The 14,451-nt window shown below is 34.3% G+C and overlaps 1 protein-coding gene across 4 annotated transcripts in view; it reads right to left on the reverse strand.

Annotated features, from left to right (window-relative positions):
- Nucleotides 1-14,451, reverse strand: part of LOC132706986 (choline transporter-like 2) — a 43,826-nt gene that overhangs the window by 4,507 nt on the left and 24,868 nt on the right. For 3 of the 4 annotated variants that reach the window (XM_060678586.1, XM_060678587.1, XM_060678585.1), the window contains 7 exons: nt 10,438-10,541; nt 10,309-10,370; nt 10,051-10,252; nt 8,188-8,353; nt 4,810-4,930; nt 3,364-3,517; nt 3,159-3,308 (listed from right to left, as the gene is read on the reverse strand). In XM_060678586.1, the coding sequence (XP_060534569.1) occupies nt 3,159-3,308; nt 3,364-3,517; nt 4,810-4,930; nt 8,188-8,353; nt 10,051-10,252; nt 10,309-10,370; nt 10,438-10,541 (959 nt within the window). Of the gene's footprint in view, nt 1-3,158; nt 3,309-3,363; nt 3,518-4,809; nt 4,931-8,187; nt 8,354-10,050; nt 10,253-10,308; nt 10,371-10,437; nt 10,542-13,523; nt 13,670-14,451 lie in introns of all 4 variants that reach the window. The other variant, XM_060678588.1, reaches the window with a different exon arrangement.

Raw genomic sequence — 14,451 nt, forward strand, 5'->3', positions numbered from 1 at the left:
CATGACAATTGTTTCGACAACACCATGTCTTTACCAAAGGCAATATTTACAAACTACCTGGTACTATATATACCGAAAAACGGCAATAAAACCTTAATTAATGTTGTTGTGAGAATTTAAGTTTAATAATGGATAGGTATTTAAATCTAATTGATGATAAGCAATACATTGGAATGTTTCACTTTGTTAATCTCCATGGCTTCCGATAAATTTAATTTTCTACTTTTTGTGGCTGTATGTAAAACATCAAAATTGTCGTCAAAAATGTCTTTTTCTGTGTTTAATATAATAGAATAGAATCTAGACTATTGTTTTTGAAGGCTCTTTTATGTTCGCTAATGCGTTTTTTGTCCAATATAAATTTTAGGACAAGATCCGAATTTCAACCTGCAGACAACTGATTTTTGAGATTTTGGACATTTCGCTTTATTGTTTTTTAAAAATTTTCCTATTGTGTTACTAGTTCTGAAAGCTGGGTTTCCTATGTATGTAATTATTTGAAATTGTTCGTATTCTGTATTAGGTTTCGGATAAATAGAGTTGTTATGAGTGTGTTGTCTGGAATTGTTTCTTATTTATAATTTTATCTGTAATGGACGGATTGTAGCCGTTGTTCATTGCAATTTGTTTAATGATATTAAGTTTTTTGTTGTAATTTTCTGTTGAGAGTGGCGTATTTGATTTGCGTTGTGTGTCCGTGTGTGAAAGTATATGGTAAATGGAAAAATCTAATCTGTTTTGCGTTTTCGTAATAGTCAAGTCTAAAAAATTAATAGAGTTATCCTGTTCAATCTCGAAAGTGAATTTTATAAGATTATGTAATGACATGCAAAGTCGTCATCCACGTATCTATACCACCATAGAAAACTTTTACTTAAAGGATGTTCTAGCATCATATTATCCAAATTATCGATAAAAATCTCGGCTAACAAAGGACTAAGTGGATTTCCCATAATCAAACCTTCCTTAGAGATGTAAATCTTTCCATTAAATTCAAAATAATTTTGGTCGAAAGATACTATTAAGCAATCTAACAAATCTTGTTTCACCAATAGGTTAACCTGTTTCCGATTGAGGGTGAAATCTAGTAAATCTATCACATCCAAAAGACAATAGTGTTGCGTTAGAAGGGATTTTGGTATTTTTAATTTTGTTGATTAATTCAAAACAATTTTTTACTGGAAATTTTGGTTAATCAATTAGATTTAAATACCTCTCCATTATTAAACTTAAATTCTCACAACAACATTAATTAACGTCTTATTGTCATTTTTCGGTATATATAGTACCAGGTAGTTTGTAAATATTGCATTTGATAAAGACACGATGTTTTGTTAAATGGATTTTTATCAGTTCAATTTTTGCAAATTAATTGTAATTCTAAGGCTACGACGCTTATACAGACTACAGGGTTCAACCGCGATGGAGTCGGGTGCAGCCAACAGTGAGGTTGTTCCGTTAGAACGCCGACATTGTTCGATTCTATTAAGTGGTGCCAGATTGTAAAGAGAGAGGTGGGGTGGGGGGGGGAGGGAGAGGGAGAGAGAGTGATAGGACAGGGGATGGGGGAATTTATCTTTTGCAGAGTGTTTCCCTTGTCCGGTGGGAGATTCTTGATGTTCACGTCATTTTGTAAGTCTTTCATGCCTGCTTGTTCATCTTTGGCCGAGTTTGTCGTCCTTTTTTTTCCTTTCTTCAAAACAGTTCTAATTTTCTATATCCTATAGCAGTTCCGGACATTCTTCCAGTTGTAACTTCTCTATGAAGCTTACCATATTCAAGTCCTTAAGTCCATGAATGATTCCTCGAAGATAGAATTTTTTATAAGTCTCTCTCTTTGTTATTGTTTGTTGTTTCAGGCTGCTGTTTTTCAGATTTAGGAAGCATCCTCTCATAATTCCGCTGAAGACTCTTTTGACTTTTTTGGCACAAACTCTATCGACCTTCTCGAATGTAAGTACGTGAGTTCTTTTATTTCTACAAGCCTCTATTGTTAGCCATTTTAAAGAACCAATTTCTTCGATCTTATTTGGTATCGTAAAAGTGGATTGGTGACGCGTGGTGGAATCTTATGGGAATGATGTTCCTGTCCCTCGCCGTGTGAGGATGTGGTCTTCCTCCTTGGTTAACTTGATCTTCGTCTTCTCGTAGCTCGTAATAAATAAACTTGATAATGGGTAGCGATACATTTGTCCGAAACGTCGTGTAAACAAAAAATAAAGACGATGGACAATCTCTTATTTATTTAGTATTTCTTTTGAATCACTGTCTGCCACATTCAAGCAAACCTTGACACTATTCTTTTCAGAGAACATAACGATGTTTCTAAGGACAAAACAACAACGCGCTAGTAGTATTTACTTTCTATATTTTTGGACGAGACTTGTATATTTAGTGAAGAAGCGTCTACAAAAAGCTGGCAAAACGATTCTCTACAAACAGTTCAGAAGAAATATGGTGAAGTGGTTCCCTATATAATTTCACATGCTGTGTCTAACAATGGCTTTGTGGGGTTTGCCAGTCTTATTTTCATATCGTTTTGAAAATCGAGATACTACTATGATGCAGTTAATTCAGTTAAAAAATTGAAAGGTGATTTATATTTCTTTTTTATGGGAAAAGTGGACTTATCCTAACCTATGAACAGAGATAAAAGTTCCTCCTGCATCAGAAACTCAATACTCATATGCTTTGATAAAAAACTAAAGGTGGTTCAGTTACCACTTGTTGCCTAATGGTAGAGAACCTTAATAAGTGAGGCTTGAGAAAGAGAAACGGAAAAGTTCGAGGAAGGTGTTCTAGTTTTTGTTCCCCTTCTTTGTTCTTTACGTTATGGGTTTTTGTTGTTGAAGCATGGGGAGTTTTTCAAAAATAAACTTATCTAATTGATATTTGTTTTCTCATGACCGGGTTTCTAGCAGCTTTTAGCATTCGTCGCACGACGACTAATGTGTACGTTGCAAAAAAAAATGTTCAATTAATTTTTAGGATTTCATAACGAACCCACATTAAAATAAGGAATTAATTAAAATCGAAACGCATCTAAAAATGGTAGCAATATGGCTAAGACATTCGAATCATTTTTGATTACGTCACTCTACGTGTCGTAATTGCACTACTGCTCTGGCTGGAGTTTAATCTGCTAGGGGCATACTCACCAGAAGAAGCACTTGAGACAGCACATGATCACCTTTGTAATTTCGTTGTCATATTTCTTCAGTTTGTGATCGATGTATTCTAAACATGCCCGTATTATTTTGCATATTGCAATGATCAGGGAGCCGAACGCGAGCGTACCAATATGGTATCTAAAATTACCACAGTATTAAACTAGAGTTTAAATAACTCTAAATAATAACCTACCGCAGAGTCCTATAAACTGCGCTCGTGAGAGCGAAGAACGGCAAATTTCTTTTTTGGAAGGTCCAGTACCACTGAGCGAATACCTGGGCCAGCATCATCTGGCCCATAGCCGAGATGAAGCATATCAACCAGAAGAATCCAAATACGTTTATCGCTGAAGGAAGAGGTGAATGTCAGTGAATATTAAATAAGAAATTATAGACTATTTAAAACAGTACAAAATGTTGAAATCTTCTAAAATTTTTAATGTATTGGGTGTTATAGTAAGGGTTTTACAATTTATCAGCGACAAACTTTCAGGTATGTTTTTCTTTTATTTTGTTTATCCTTTTTTACAACCTGAAGCAAAAAAATGGTTTTCAATTTTGTAAATCATTTTGAAAATGAAAGAAAAAGTGGAAAATAGGCAAACGAATTTCCAGGAAATAATAGCTAAAGAACTGAGAATCGGTTTAAGAAACGTGCAGAAATTTGTGCGTAAAAAAGCAATATAATACCGAAGAAGAAAACAAAAGATTGAATAATTTGTGGAAAATGTGAAAATGGACGTAATTTGATATTTGATTTATATAGACAAAAAAAAGAGTGTTCAATTTTTAATGAAATATAGTCAAAATTACATACCAAAATTTAGGAATGTGGTAATTTTAGAAGAAATGTGGACGTTTTCGAATAGATGTGGCACAAAATATTGGCAATTGATGAGTCTGTAAAATGTGTCAGGAGAAAAAGGAGTTGTGGCGGAGAAAGAGAAAGAATATAAAATTTTGGTAGTCTGTGATTTCTGATTTGATTCATATAAGGGACCCGCATGATAAAACCTGATTTGACTATTTACTATTACTATTACTATTAATAAATATGTGTCATAGTAAATATAAAGTAAATATGGTTTACTTGTACATTTACTCTTGCCAAATTATATTATATATGGTATATTTTCCATTTTTTTTTTTGGAATTTAACAAATAATCACAATTTTTTCATGGAGATTAATCTATCGTTACATAGAAAATACGTGAAGTACAACTGTTTCTGTCTCTCTTACTCCCAAGTAATATAATCGTGATCATTAATGACGGCTGGTTAAGATTCAATAATTAATTAATAATTAATTTACAGTTTTATTGTTTAAGATTCACGAACCTTTCTAAATGTCATTTACATGATACAATTTATTACAGATTGTAAAATACATTATCTATTTCATGTTTTTTTTTTATTAAAGTTCAATATATTATGTGTATACCTGTATACAGGGTGATTCTTTAGCAACATTTTATTGCATATTGTTATAGAACATACTTAACTCCAAGCTTTGTGGAAAAAATATTAAAAAAAAAATCATTATTACGCAAAATAACATTTCTACACTACTGTAATCGCGTGTATTCTTAAAAAATAATAATAATATTTTTTATTGACAATATGGGAGAACTGTAATACCTTGCAAGTATCCGTAAAACGATTCGTTTTCCATTCTTATAAAGCGGCAAGAAGTTTCTGAGCAGGCTGGGACGCGTTCAGGGATCGTGAAGTTGTCAGGATTGCAAACAGTTTTGTTCGGCTGAAAATTTTATATAAGATGAATCGCGGCACACTGCGGTACTGAGATAATCAGGAACATACGCAAGCATTTTTCTCATTTTTTTACTTTACCATATTATGATCCGATGTCAATCCAAAGGAGACTAGCCAAGTCAATGTTGTGATAAAAATTATAGCAAAACTAAACTCAGCCATCATAATCTACTAACTACTTAGGATTTTCAATATTCTACTTAATTTGATAGTATTAAATAAAATGCATGTAAAAACATATATAAAAATGAAATTATTGTTAATGTTATTTAATTTGTTATTATGTTTAACAGCCAAAAATTCAAATATGCGTCTTTCCCAAGTTTCAAATAAATTTAGATGGGATGAAATATATCTCATTTATTATTTGCTTTAGAAAAAAATGTTAATTATAAAAGTTGTAGGTAAGACTAATTATTTATTTAAAATTATTTTCAAATATACAGAGTGATGAATACATTGTATATTATTGCATAAGTAACTCCGTTTTATACTCAATGTAGTATTGCCGTTATGTGTGTAAGATTACTGTGTTTTCGGATTTATGACCATTTTTTCATCAAAAATGCCCTGTTTTTAACACTCTACATTTTTGAAGCCATTTCTGTAGTTTTATTGAACCAACACATGACTTGAAGTTCATTCGAATCGTTTGTACAGGGTGAGTCAAAATGAAAAATATTAATATTCGTGAAAAAATCAAATGTAAACTTTGTTTTCAAGGTATACAAACGAATAAGACAAGAAAAATAAAAATAAATTCCTTTCCTTCGATTATTCTGGAAATTTTGCCTTTCTTAAAGTACAAAATGTTATTGAACTATAAAATAATGTTTTGGTGTTAGCGTCTCTTGGCGCAAATGTAAGTTTTATGTAGGCTCTATTGCAGTACCAGCTGCTGCAGGTTCCTTTTTAGGGTTTTTGGTATTTCTCCGGTGCCACCTATTACCACTGGGACAACAACTACTGGCTCCATTTCCCACATGCGTCGGATCTCGTCTGCCATGATTTTCTCTGCACAGGTCTTTTCTATGTTTGAAGTTGGGGTACTGCAAAATCTACAATGAAGACTGTTCCCATATTTTTTAAGGTCAGGGGGATGTTGTTGGTATCTTTCGATCTGTTATTTCTTTTTGTTCCAGTACACGGGCTCGTTTTTTCACAGAGGGACGATGCGTCGTATTGGTAGTACTGCTGTCATGCTTGTCGAAATACAGCCGTGGTGCCAGCATGGAGCATCCGCTGAGAATATGATCCAAGTATTCTGGCTTGTCATTGCACATACGATACTTTAAGTTATCGAGTGCTTCATGTAATATTATTTGTGGCGATCACCTGGTCATGAATAGCGTGTTGAAATCCTCCTGTTTCAGCGAATCGAGCACCTCGATGCAGGTAAGCAATAGATGCCTCTCGTCTGATTCTATGCCTGCCAAGTATTTGTCATGCAATGGTTTGCTTATATATTCGTCAGCGTGTTAAAAGCCGGATCTGTAAGCTTTATCTTGGAAACATTTGTGGTGAGCTCGGTATTTCCGAAACTCATCTCTGGTGTTGGTGTTTAGGTCGTTAAGCTCAATTGCGTTCCAAGTGATCACCCCGAAGCTGTATGCAATAACCGGTGCTACATAGGCGTTGATGACACGGGCAGAAAGTTTTGATCGTAGTTTGCAGCGAGGCCTTTACATATATGATTTTGTCATTTGTTCCTTTGCTCTCCTATGGCCTATACACCTCTGCTGCAGGTAGCCCAAATACTTATACTGTTCGTGCGCTTCCATGCCCATCATCATTCAGTGGTATTTGTCAGTGACCCACTACCACCAAATTGCAAATTAAAGAGCTAAGGGTTTCCGCCGGGAATATAAGCCGCCTAATGGCGACCCATTCTCTGAGAACCACTGGGCATAGTAAGTGTTATTTGCGTCTCTCAGTGAGTAAGAAAACCTGTTTTTTTCTCATCTATTCCGTACACTATTATTATTAATATTATTACTTGTAAATTGGTTAAGGCTTTCGCGGCCCGTTGATAAGCTATTATCTTCATTCGGGTTTAAAGGCCGTCGTCGATTGGAAGTAATTCCAATCGACGACGGCCTTTAAACCCGAATGAAGATAATAGCTTATTATTACTTGTTTTGTCTAAAATAAATGACTGTACCACTTTGTAATAAATTAGAAAATTACACCTGTCGGAAACGGCTTAAAAATATGGCGTATTTAAGCGCGCATATTTGACGTAAAAATGGTCAAAAATTGACGATGACCTTACTTTAGAAAGGAATGAGTATAATGCCATAATGCATGTTCCATTAAAAGAATAAATTTGATTTCCCACATATTTATGAATAACCCTGAACATTTGAAAATAATTTTACATTGTTTATTTTTGTTTCGTCTACGACTTTCATGTTACGGGCTCGATTTTCGAGAAAAGTCAAAACTGAAAACCGCATCGTGATATGTCAAGGCGTTTTTGAGCTACAGAATGATTCTCAAAAATGTACGATTTTAAAGGCCCTTAATAACTTTTTTAATTGTAAGAACAGAGTTTTGGGAATAAACATTTTTTTAAGTTTCTTAAATCTCTCTATTTTACTCATTTTGTCTTAGAGCCTTTAGTTCCCGAGATATCACACGCAGTTATATTTCTTTAAATTGGATACCCCCATTTTTTCTAAAAAATCTAAATATATAGCTATCTAGATACCGTAAAACTGCATAGGTCAGAGTTACGCGCAGCCTACTATGATAATTATTAAAAATTGTAGATATCTTTTTAGCAACTTAATAAAAATAGGTGTATTGCACATCGTGTGACAAGAAATTTTATTAGAATTTTCTTTTTCAAATTGAGGTGTTCCATTTAAAAAAATGCAACGTTGTGTTATATCTCGCGGCTTTAAGACAAAATCGATTAAACAGGTAGATTTGCTCTTAAGAAATCTTCAAAAAATATTTTTAATAAAAATCTCGATCTTTACAAATAAAAAAGTTATAGAGGGTTTTTAGACATGCACGTTTTTAAGAATTACCCTGTAGTTCAGAAACCCTTTGACATATCATGGTGCGGAAAATCGAGCCGGTAATATGCATATTAGTTTTGGGCTAACTACGCTGAAAATGCTTAAAGCCATAGAGACCCATCGAATTTGGACCACCTTGTACATATGCACAAGTCTGCTAGGAACATTTTTTTCGTGCTGATTTTTCGCGCAAAGTAGAGTAAAAAGTTCAACTTACATATCCCGCATTGGCACATTCCTTCGAAGCAAATCGAATTTGGTATACCGGCTGTCCCGTGGTGGCAAGATACAGTCCAACGCAAATAGCGTAAGCGATAACACCCACTTCAAGTATCCAAGGAAATATTGGGAAAAACAGAGATGAAGTTACCGAACTAACCGCCCTAGAAATAAGAACTTTCAATGAAAGAAAATCATTAGCTTTTCCGAAAGGTACTTTTAAAAATTTGCAAACAAATCGTAATTTGCTTGCAAAATACAAACGCCCTGACACTCATTTGGTATATTGCTCAAGAAAAGACCTTTCCAATTTTCTTTTTTTGTTTGTTATTTTTTTTACATTTTATTTTTGCTTTGATAAACTCCACTTTGGGAACAATTGGGTTCGTGAACATAACCACTAAAATACAATTTTAAACGGATGGTAGGAAAATTCAAAACCAAAATCGAAAAAAAAGCGCCCACAGATAAAATACATTATTACAAAAAGTGGCAATTATATATTAAAATAAATAAAATTTCAAAAAAAATTAGGATTTTTTCTAATATTTTCAGAAATATTCACACTTTCTTATGACAACTTCTAGAGAGTTAGTCCATTTTAAACAGTACAAAAAATGGACAAACTATTCGTTCAGTTTCCCATACGTGTTTTCTGGACCACGTCTATACAGCATGAGATGAATAAAGCAAATTTTTTGATCTAAACTCTTTTATTGACAATATTTTACACCCTTTGACAGTGCAAGGATTGATCTCATCGTATTATCTAGGAACATATTTCAAACCACCCCCTTTCCTTTATGCCAATTTTCAAGCGTACACACGCTCCCAATATTTTCTTTTTCTAAGGTTAATAGTATCTTTAAAAAGCTCATTTAATAGTAACAATAAATATAATATTGGAAAAGGATTAAACTTATGGGTTATGTAAGTCCTTAAATTGTAAAAAGTAAGTAAATACTTTTTTTCTAATTTGATTATTTTTCTTTAAGTTCGTTAGTATTACATGCTCCTTTGCCGAGTTTAAGTACTATTACTAAAGAGCGGAGAAAATGCAAAATTATTTTTTTTTGCATTTTTTGAGGTTTTTTTACCCAACATAGGGTATTCCCATTAAAAGCCAAAGGCTTCTTGTCACAACAATGCAAACAGAATCCGTAAAGCGTCAAGATAGTGTGACGGTTTAAAAATTGGTAGGAGTATACTGTGTGGTGGTGATGTGCGGAGCGCCCTCTATTGCCAATTGTCGGAGACGAAGTCGGCAAAGGAGCGCGGAGTGGCCAGTTCCTTTTTTTTGGTGTGCTTCGGTACACAACAACAATTTAAGTGTTCCAAGATTTGTTCAAGAAACATTAACCGATTTTTTTTACCAAACAGTGTTCCGACAGAAAAATTCATAATCCTTTAAAGTTTTAAACACTTAATATGGAGAGACTGTATAAAAAATCAGCCTCCATTGGTAAATGACTTAATTAAACAAGTGAACGTATTTATTTATATTTATTTATATTTATGTAATTATTCAGAACATTTATCGAACCTCTACCAGAAGAAAACAGTTTATTATGCACATATTTTTTTCAGCACTCCGATATAGAATAATTTTTTGGGACAGTAGCGCAGATCCGAATCGTGCATTTATGGCAACAATACGAACCATCTTGAAACTGCCCTAACGACATTCTTGCAAGAATAGGATTCACGAATTGAGACTTCTTACATGGCAAAATAGGTAAAAATATGTAAGAGCTGTAATATATACAAAAACAAAATAAAATAGTACTTTGTCATACATGTCAAACCGTTATAGTTTCCAGACTACTGGAAACTAGACCTCCAAAACCTTCTAGAAACTAACCTGCTACCCTCTTTAATTAGGGCGATCGCCAATAGTATACGCTTCCTCAAAAATAGCAACATCAACACCACTACGGAGAGAGCAATGCACACCAAGATCAGAGTCGCCAACCATATATCTCGCTTGGTCTTGTACGAAGATTCTTCTTCATCGATAAAACGTTGCTTCCACTTTACGTATTCCTTATTGGTGAAGTAGATAGCTGAAATAGAGACACCATAATTAAAGTGTGGAATCACGATGATAATTATTTCTCACCAGCTGACAGCGCGACAAGAACACCGACGATCGATATCCACACCATCGGGGCGGCGATCCATCTGGAAAAACCGTAAAAAAAAACGTTTTTTGCCTTCGGCAGCTATTGTAGCCAAACATGAGGATTACCTCAGCATCATAATGTAGATTAGGCATACCACGAGAGCAATGACAACCCCTATCAGTATTTTCCACCAAGACTCTACGACGTCTGCAATGACTTGCTCAGCGACCTAGAGGAGATTTGTACCTTAACGTCTTTGCTTCATTTAGAAAGAAAATGCATAATTGGAATCAGGCTATCAACTCAAATCCAACGCTCATAACGCAGACTTTGTCATTTGTAATTTGATCTGAAGCTCCGTCACACAAAATCGCAAATATCGATATTAATTGAACTATTTGTTAAGCAGATGGATACATCATGAATAATTTTTAAAATTGGCCTTAGTTACTAATAGAAAAGTTGTATTTCTTATGATTATGTCCAACTGGGTGATCTGGAACTAATAATCTCATTTTACAGGGCGGCGCGATAGTATGGGAAGCACTGTATCCGCGTCACTGGTATGGTTAACTTAAGGCAGTGTAATGAAATGAATAGGTATTAAAAATAAGAGAAATCGAGAAATCCGTAGGAATACGAGGTTAGCGCCAAAATTTCCCGGTCTGACATAGATGCAGCTCCTGTATCACTATAAAACTTTGTCTTCTTTTCAATATGTATCTTAGTAGGCTGCCAAAAAAAAATGAAGTCTTGCGTCAAATCGTTTTTTATTGACAGCATTTTAAACAAGACGTGTTCGAAAAAATGTCGCACATAACGCAAATTAAGTATAGAGCAGACATAAAGTTTTTGAGAAAAGAAGGGTTAGCACCGAAAATTATTAAAGAAAGGCTGAATGGTGTGTACGGCCAAAGTTCTCCTTTGTATTCTGTAGTGAAGAAACGGGCAAAACGTTCTCGAATGGGGCACGAGTCCCTTGAAAATGATTCAAGCACTGGGCGACCAGTGGAGGTCATAACGGAAGATATTGTTGCGATTGTGGAAGAGGTGGTATTGAGTGATCGACGTTTAAACGTCAAGGAAATCTCAGAAATTACTAAGCTTTCTGATACAAGTGTTCGTCCAATCCTGCATGATCATTAAGTTTGCATGCATAAGATTAGTTAGTGGGTCGGAAGATGAAACTATGATTCTTTATTTTGACCCTCTATCGAAAAAAGAATCAATGGAGTGGTGTCGTAAGGGTGAAGCACGCCCAAGGAAATTCAGAGTCTGCCAGTCAACAAAAAAGGTGATGGCCACCATCTTTTGGGATTGTGAAGGAATTTTTTTGATAGAATTAAAAGAAACTAATACCACTGTCAATGGTAAATATTACCCAACATTATTACATAAATTGCAAGACTGCATACGTGTAAAACGTCGAGGAAAACTGACCAGAGGCGTGCGTCTTTTGCACGATAATGCACCTGTCCATACTGCTGGTGTTGCACAAGCTGCCATTTTAGAGTGTGGGTTCCAACAGAGAGATCATCCTCCCTATAGTCCAGATATGGCCCCCAGCGACTATTATTTGTTTATATATTTGAAAAAGGACTTACGTGGATTTTGCAGACAAACCAAAAGGACAGTTTTTTTAAAGGGATTGCGTTGTTAATAAAGAGATGTAATAAGTGTATTGAAGTTAAGGGGGATTATATTGAAAAACAATAAAAAAAATGTTACTCTACTTTGTTTTTTTCGTATTCAGGCCGGGAAATTTTGGCGCCGCCCTCGTAAGTATGTAGTTTAAATTTATTTTCTATTTCATAGTGGCGCTTTCTTGATATAGAGTGATGAATGTTTACAGTTTTTTGTAAAAAAAAGCGAGTATTACAGATAAACATGAATTGATAACTTTAGGAAAACTTTAACAAAAATCGAAGAGGGTCGATTTCTGAACACGCGCTTGACAATTATATACAGGGCTCATTTTTAACAAAATAAAGTCACCAGGTTAAAAAAAATGGAAGAAAGGAAAGGAAATCCGGGTTTTGGAAATCTTTTCTATTTTTTGTCCAATATTTTTGCAAAGTCAAATTAAAATGATATAGATATGATTGATATTGATTAATGATATAGATATTGTGTTCTATTTAAACGTATAGGTTTTTCCATTGCCAAGCTCTTATGAAACACCTTTTTTAATTGAGATCATTTTGAAATGTTCCTTCTTTCGTTTTCACGAAATACTTAGTTGCTGCAATATTGAGCAACCCTGTGTTTTTTATTTCTCAGTGATCACTAAGTTCGTCAAAAAAATCACAGTTCGTTAAACTTGCCTTAGGAACATTTACTTAAATTATTGTGGAATTTTGGAGCATTGTTTGTAATGCAATCAAATACAAACCTAAGAATGGGTTAATAACCTGAATCCAATTGCCCATAGAGCAATAGCACACCCAGTACTTGAAGCAGGAGTTTTTGGGACCAAACTTTTAAGTAAGGAAGCAGTTTCCGCAAATGAACCTTATATACAGGGTATACAGGTATACATTAAAAAAGTGAAAGTATGCCTCAGTATAATATCTCTCATAGTTCGCTTTTTGAAGTATAGACATCTTACTAATGAGTGACATTTGACTGGGGCATATTCGAATCACATCAGTATTTTCACAAGTTCAATCTAGGATAGCTTATTCATACCTTTATAGCGGATGGTATGTTTTGCTAAAATGATGTCTCGTGAAAAAACTTATTAGAAAGCACGATTGTAGAGTTATTTTTTTAGAACAAGTACGGAGCGCCCTCCTCCCAAGAAAGACGAAACTAATTAAAACATAGAACTCCAAAAACCAAGGACATACAACAAGGAAGCCACAGTATTAATTAGTACGTGCAATGGAACATTTTTCCCGCGGGAAATGTCACTTTTCCGCACCCTTCTTGAAATAAAATTAAAAATCGCCATAAATAATAATGCTTTTTTTAAGCACCCGTTTTTGTGCGCAAAGTGACACTTTCGCAAAAAACTACTTGGATCTACAAATAATAAGAAGCGGGGAACCCCGAAAATTTTCGTGCATAAAAAATATATTTGTACATTTTTTCAATTCAAATGTCAACGGAAACGGCAAGAATCGAATGATTGCTTGATGAAAAAAAAAGTTATTAAAACGCCAGACAAAAACAGTAACGAAACAAACACATTTGACAAAATGTCGGTAACCTCCTCGGCGTCGGATAACAATTTAATGTTATCGATAGCTTTCTTCAAAGTATCGACCAAATCTTTACCGTCCTTGAGATACTCCTCGACGTCCTTAATAAATGTGCGATTCAGTTGAGAAAGCGAAGGAATACACCGTTTTTGAACTAGAAAATAAAAGCATTGATGAGTTCAATTTAACAGGCAGTTATTGTTACATTTATTGTCATTTACAAAGAATCATTTTGGAAATAGTGAGAGTAACGGCAACGAGGTACCAAGAAACAGATGTTCCTAAATTTTATATAAAAAAATGGCCGACAGAGGGCGCAATTGCCACCTTAAATTTTAAAAGTCGTTTTCTGCAAAATTTTCGTATATCCATGATACTTTCTGATGAATGAATTGACGTCAAACAAAGAGCCCAACATATATTATTCGAGCCTAAAACATAAATAAAAGAATTGAAAAATCAAAAAAAGGTGAATTTTGGTAAGCATCTCCACCCTACACATTTTTTTTAAATAAAAAATTAGATTTAGTCACTCGTCAATACTGTCAATTGTAGAAGGCAGAAAACCCCAAAAAGATAAAGCAGTTTGATTCCTAATTATCTAAGTTGCAATTAAACAAAAATTGACGCCATATATATACGCATCTCTTACGTCATTTCATGCTTGTCAAAATCTCTATATAGTCAGCCTTTGAATTTATCGAAGCGTTGAGCTTTCTTACTGTGATTGTGTTTATTGCATTAAAAACGTCTTATTCGACGGCTACATGCTGGTAACGTTTTCTCGATAGGAGACTTTTTAGGAGAATGGTGTTTAGTCCTTCCTAATCCAGTACCTAGGCCACTATCTACACCTTTATCATATTGAATTTAGCTAACCAAAACTGAATTTGACGGGAGACTAGATTACTGTAATTGGCTATGGCTATGGTAGAT

The sequence above is a fragment of the Cylas formicarius genome, unplaced genomic scaffold, assembly GCF_029955315.1.
Source record: "Cylas formicarius isolate icCylForm1 unplaced genomic scaffold, icCylForm1.1 PGA_scaffold_9__14_contigs__length_23061073, whole genome shotgun sequence".
NCBI classification, from domain to species: Eukaryota; Metazoa; Arthropoda; class Insecta; order Coleoptera; family Brentidae; genus Cylas; species Cylas formicarius.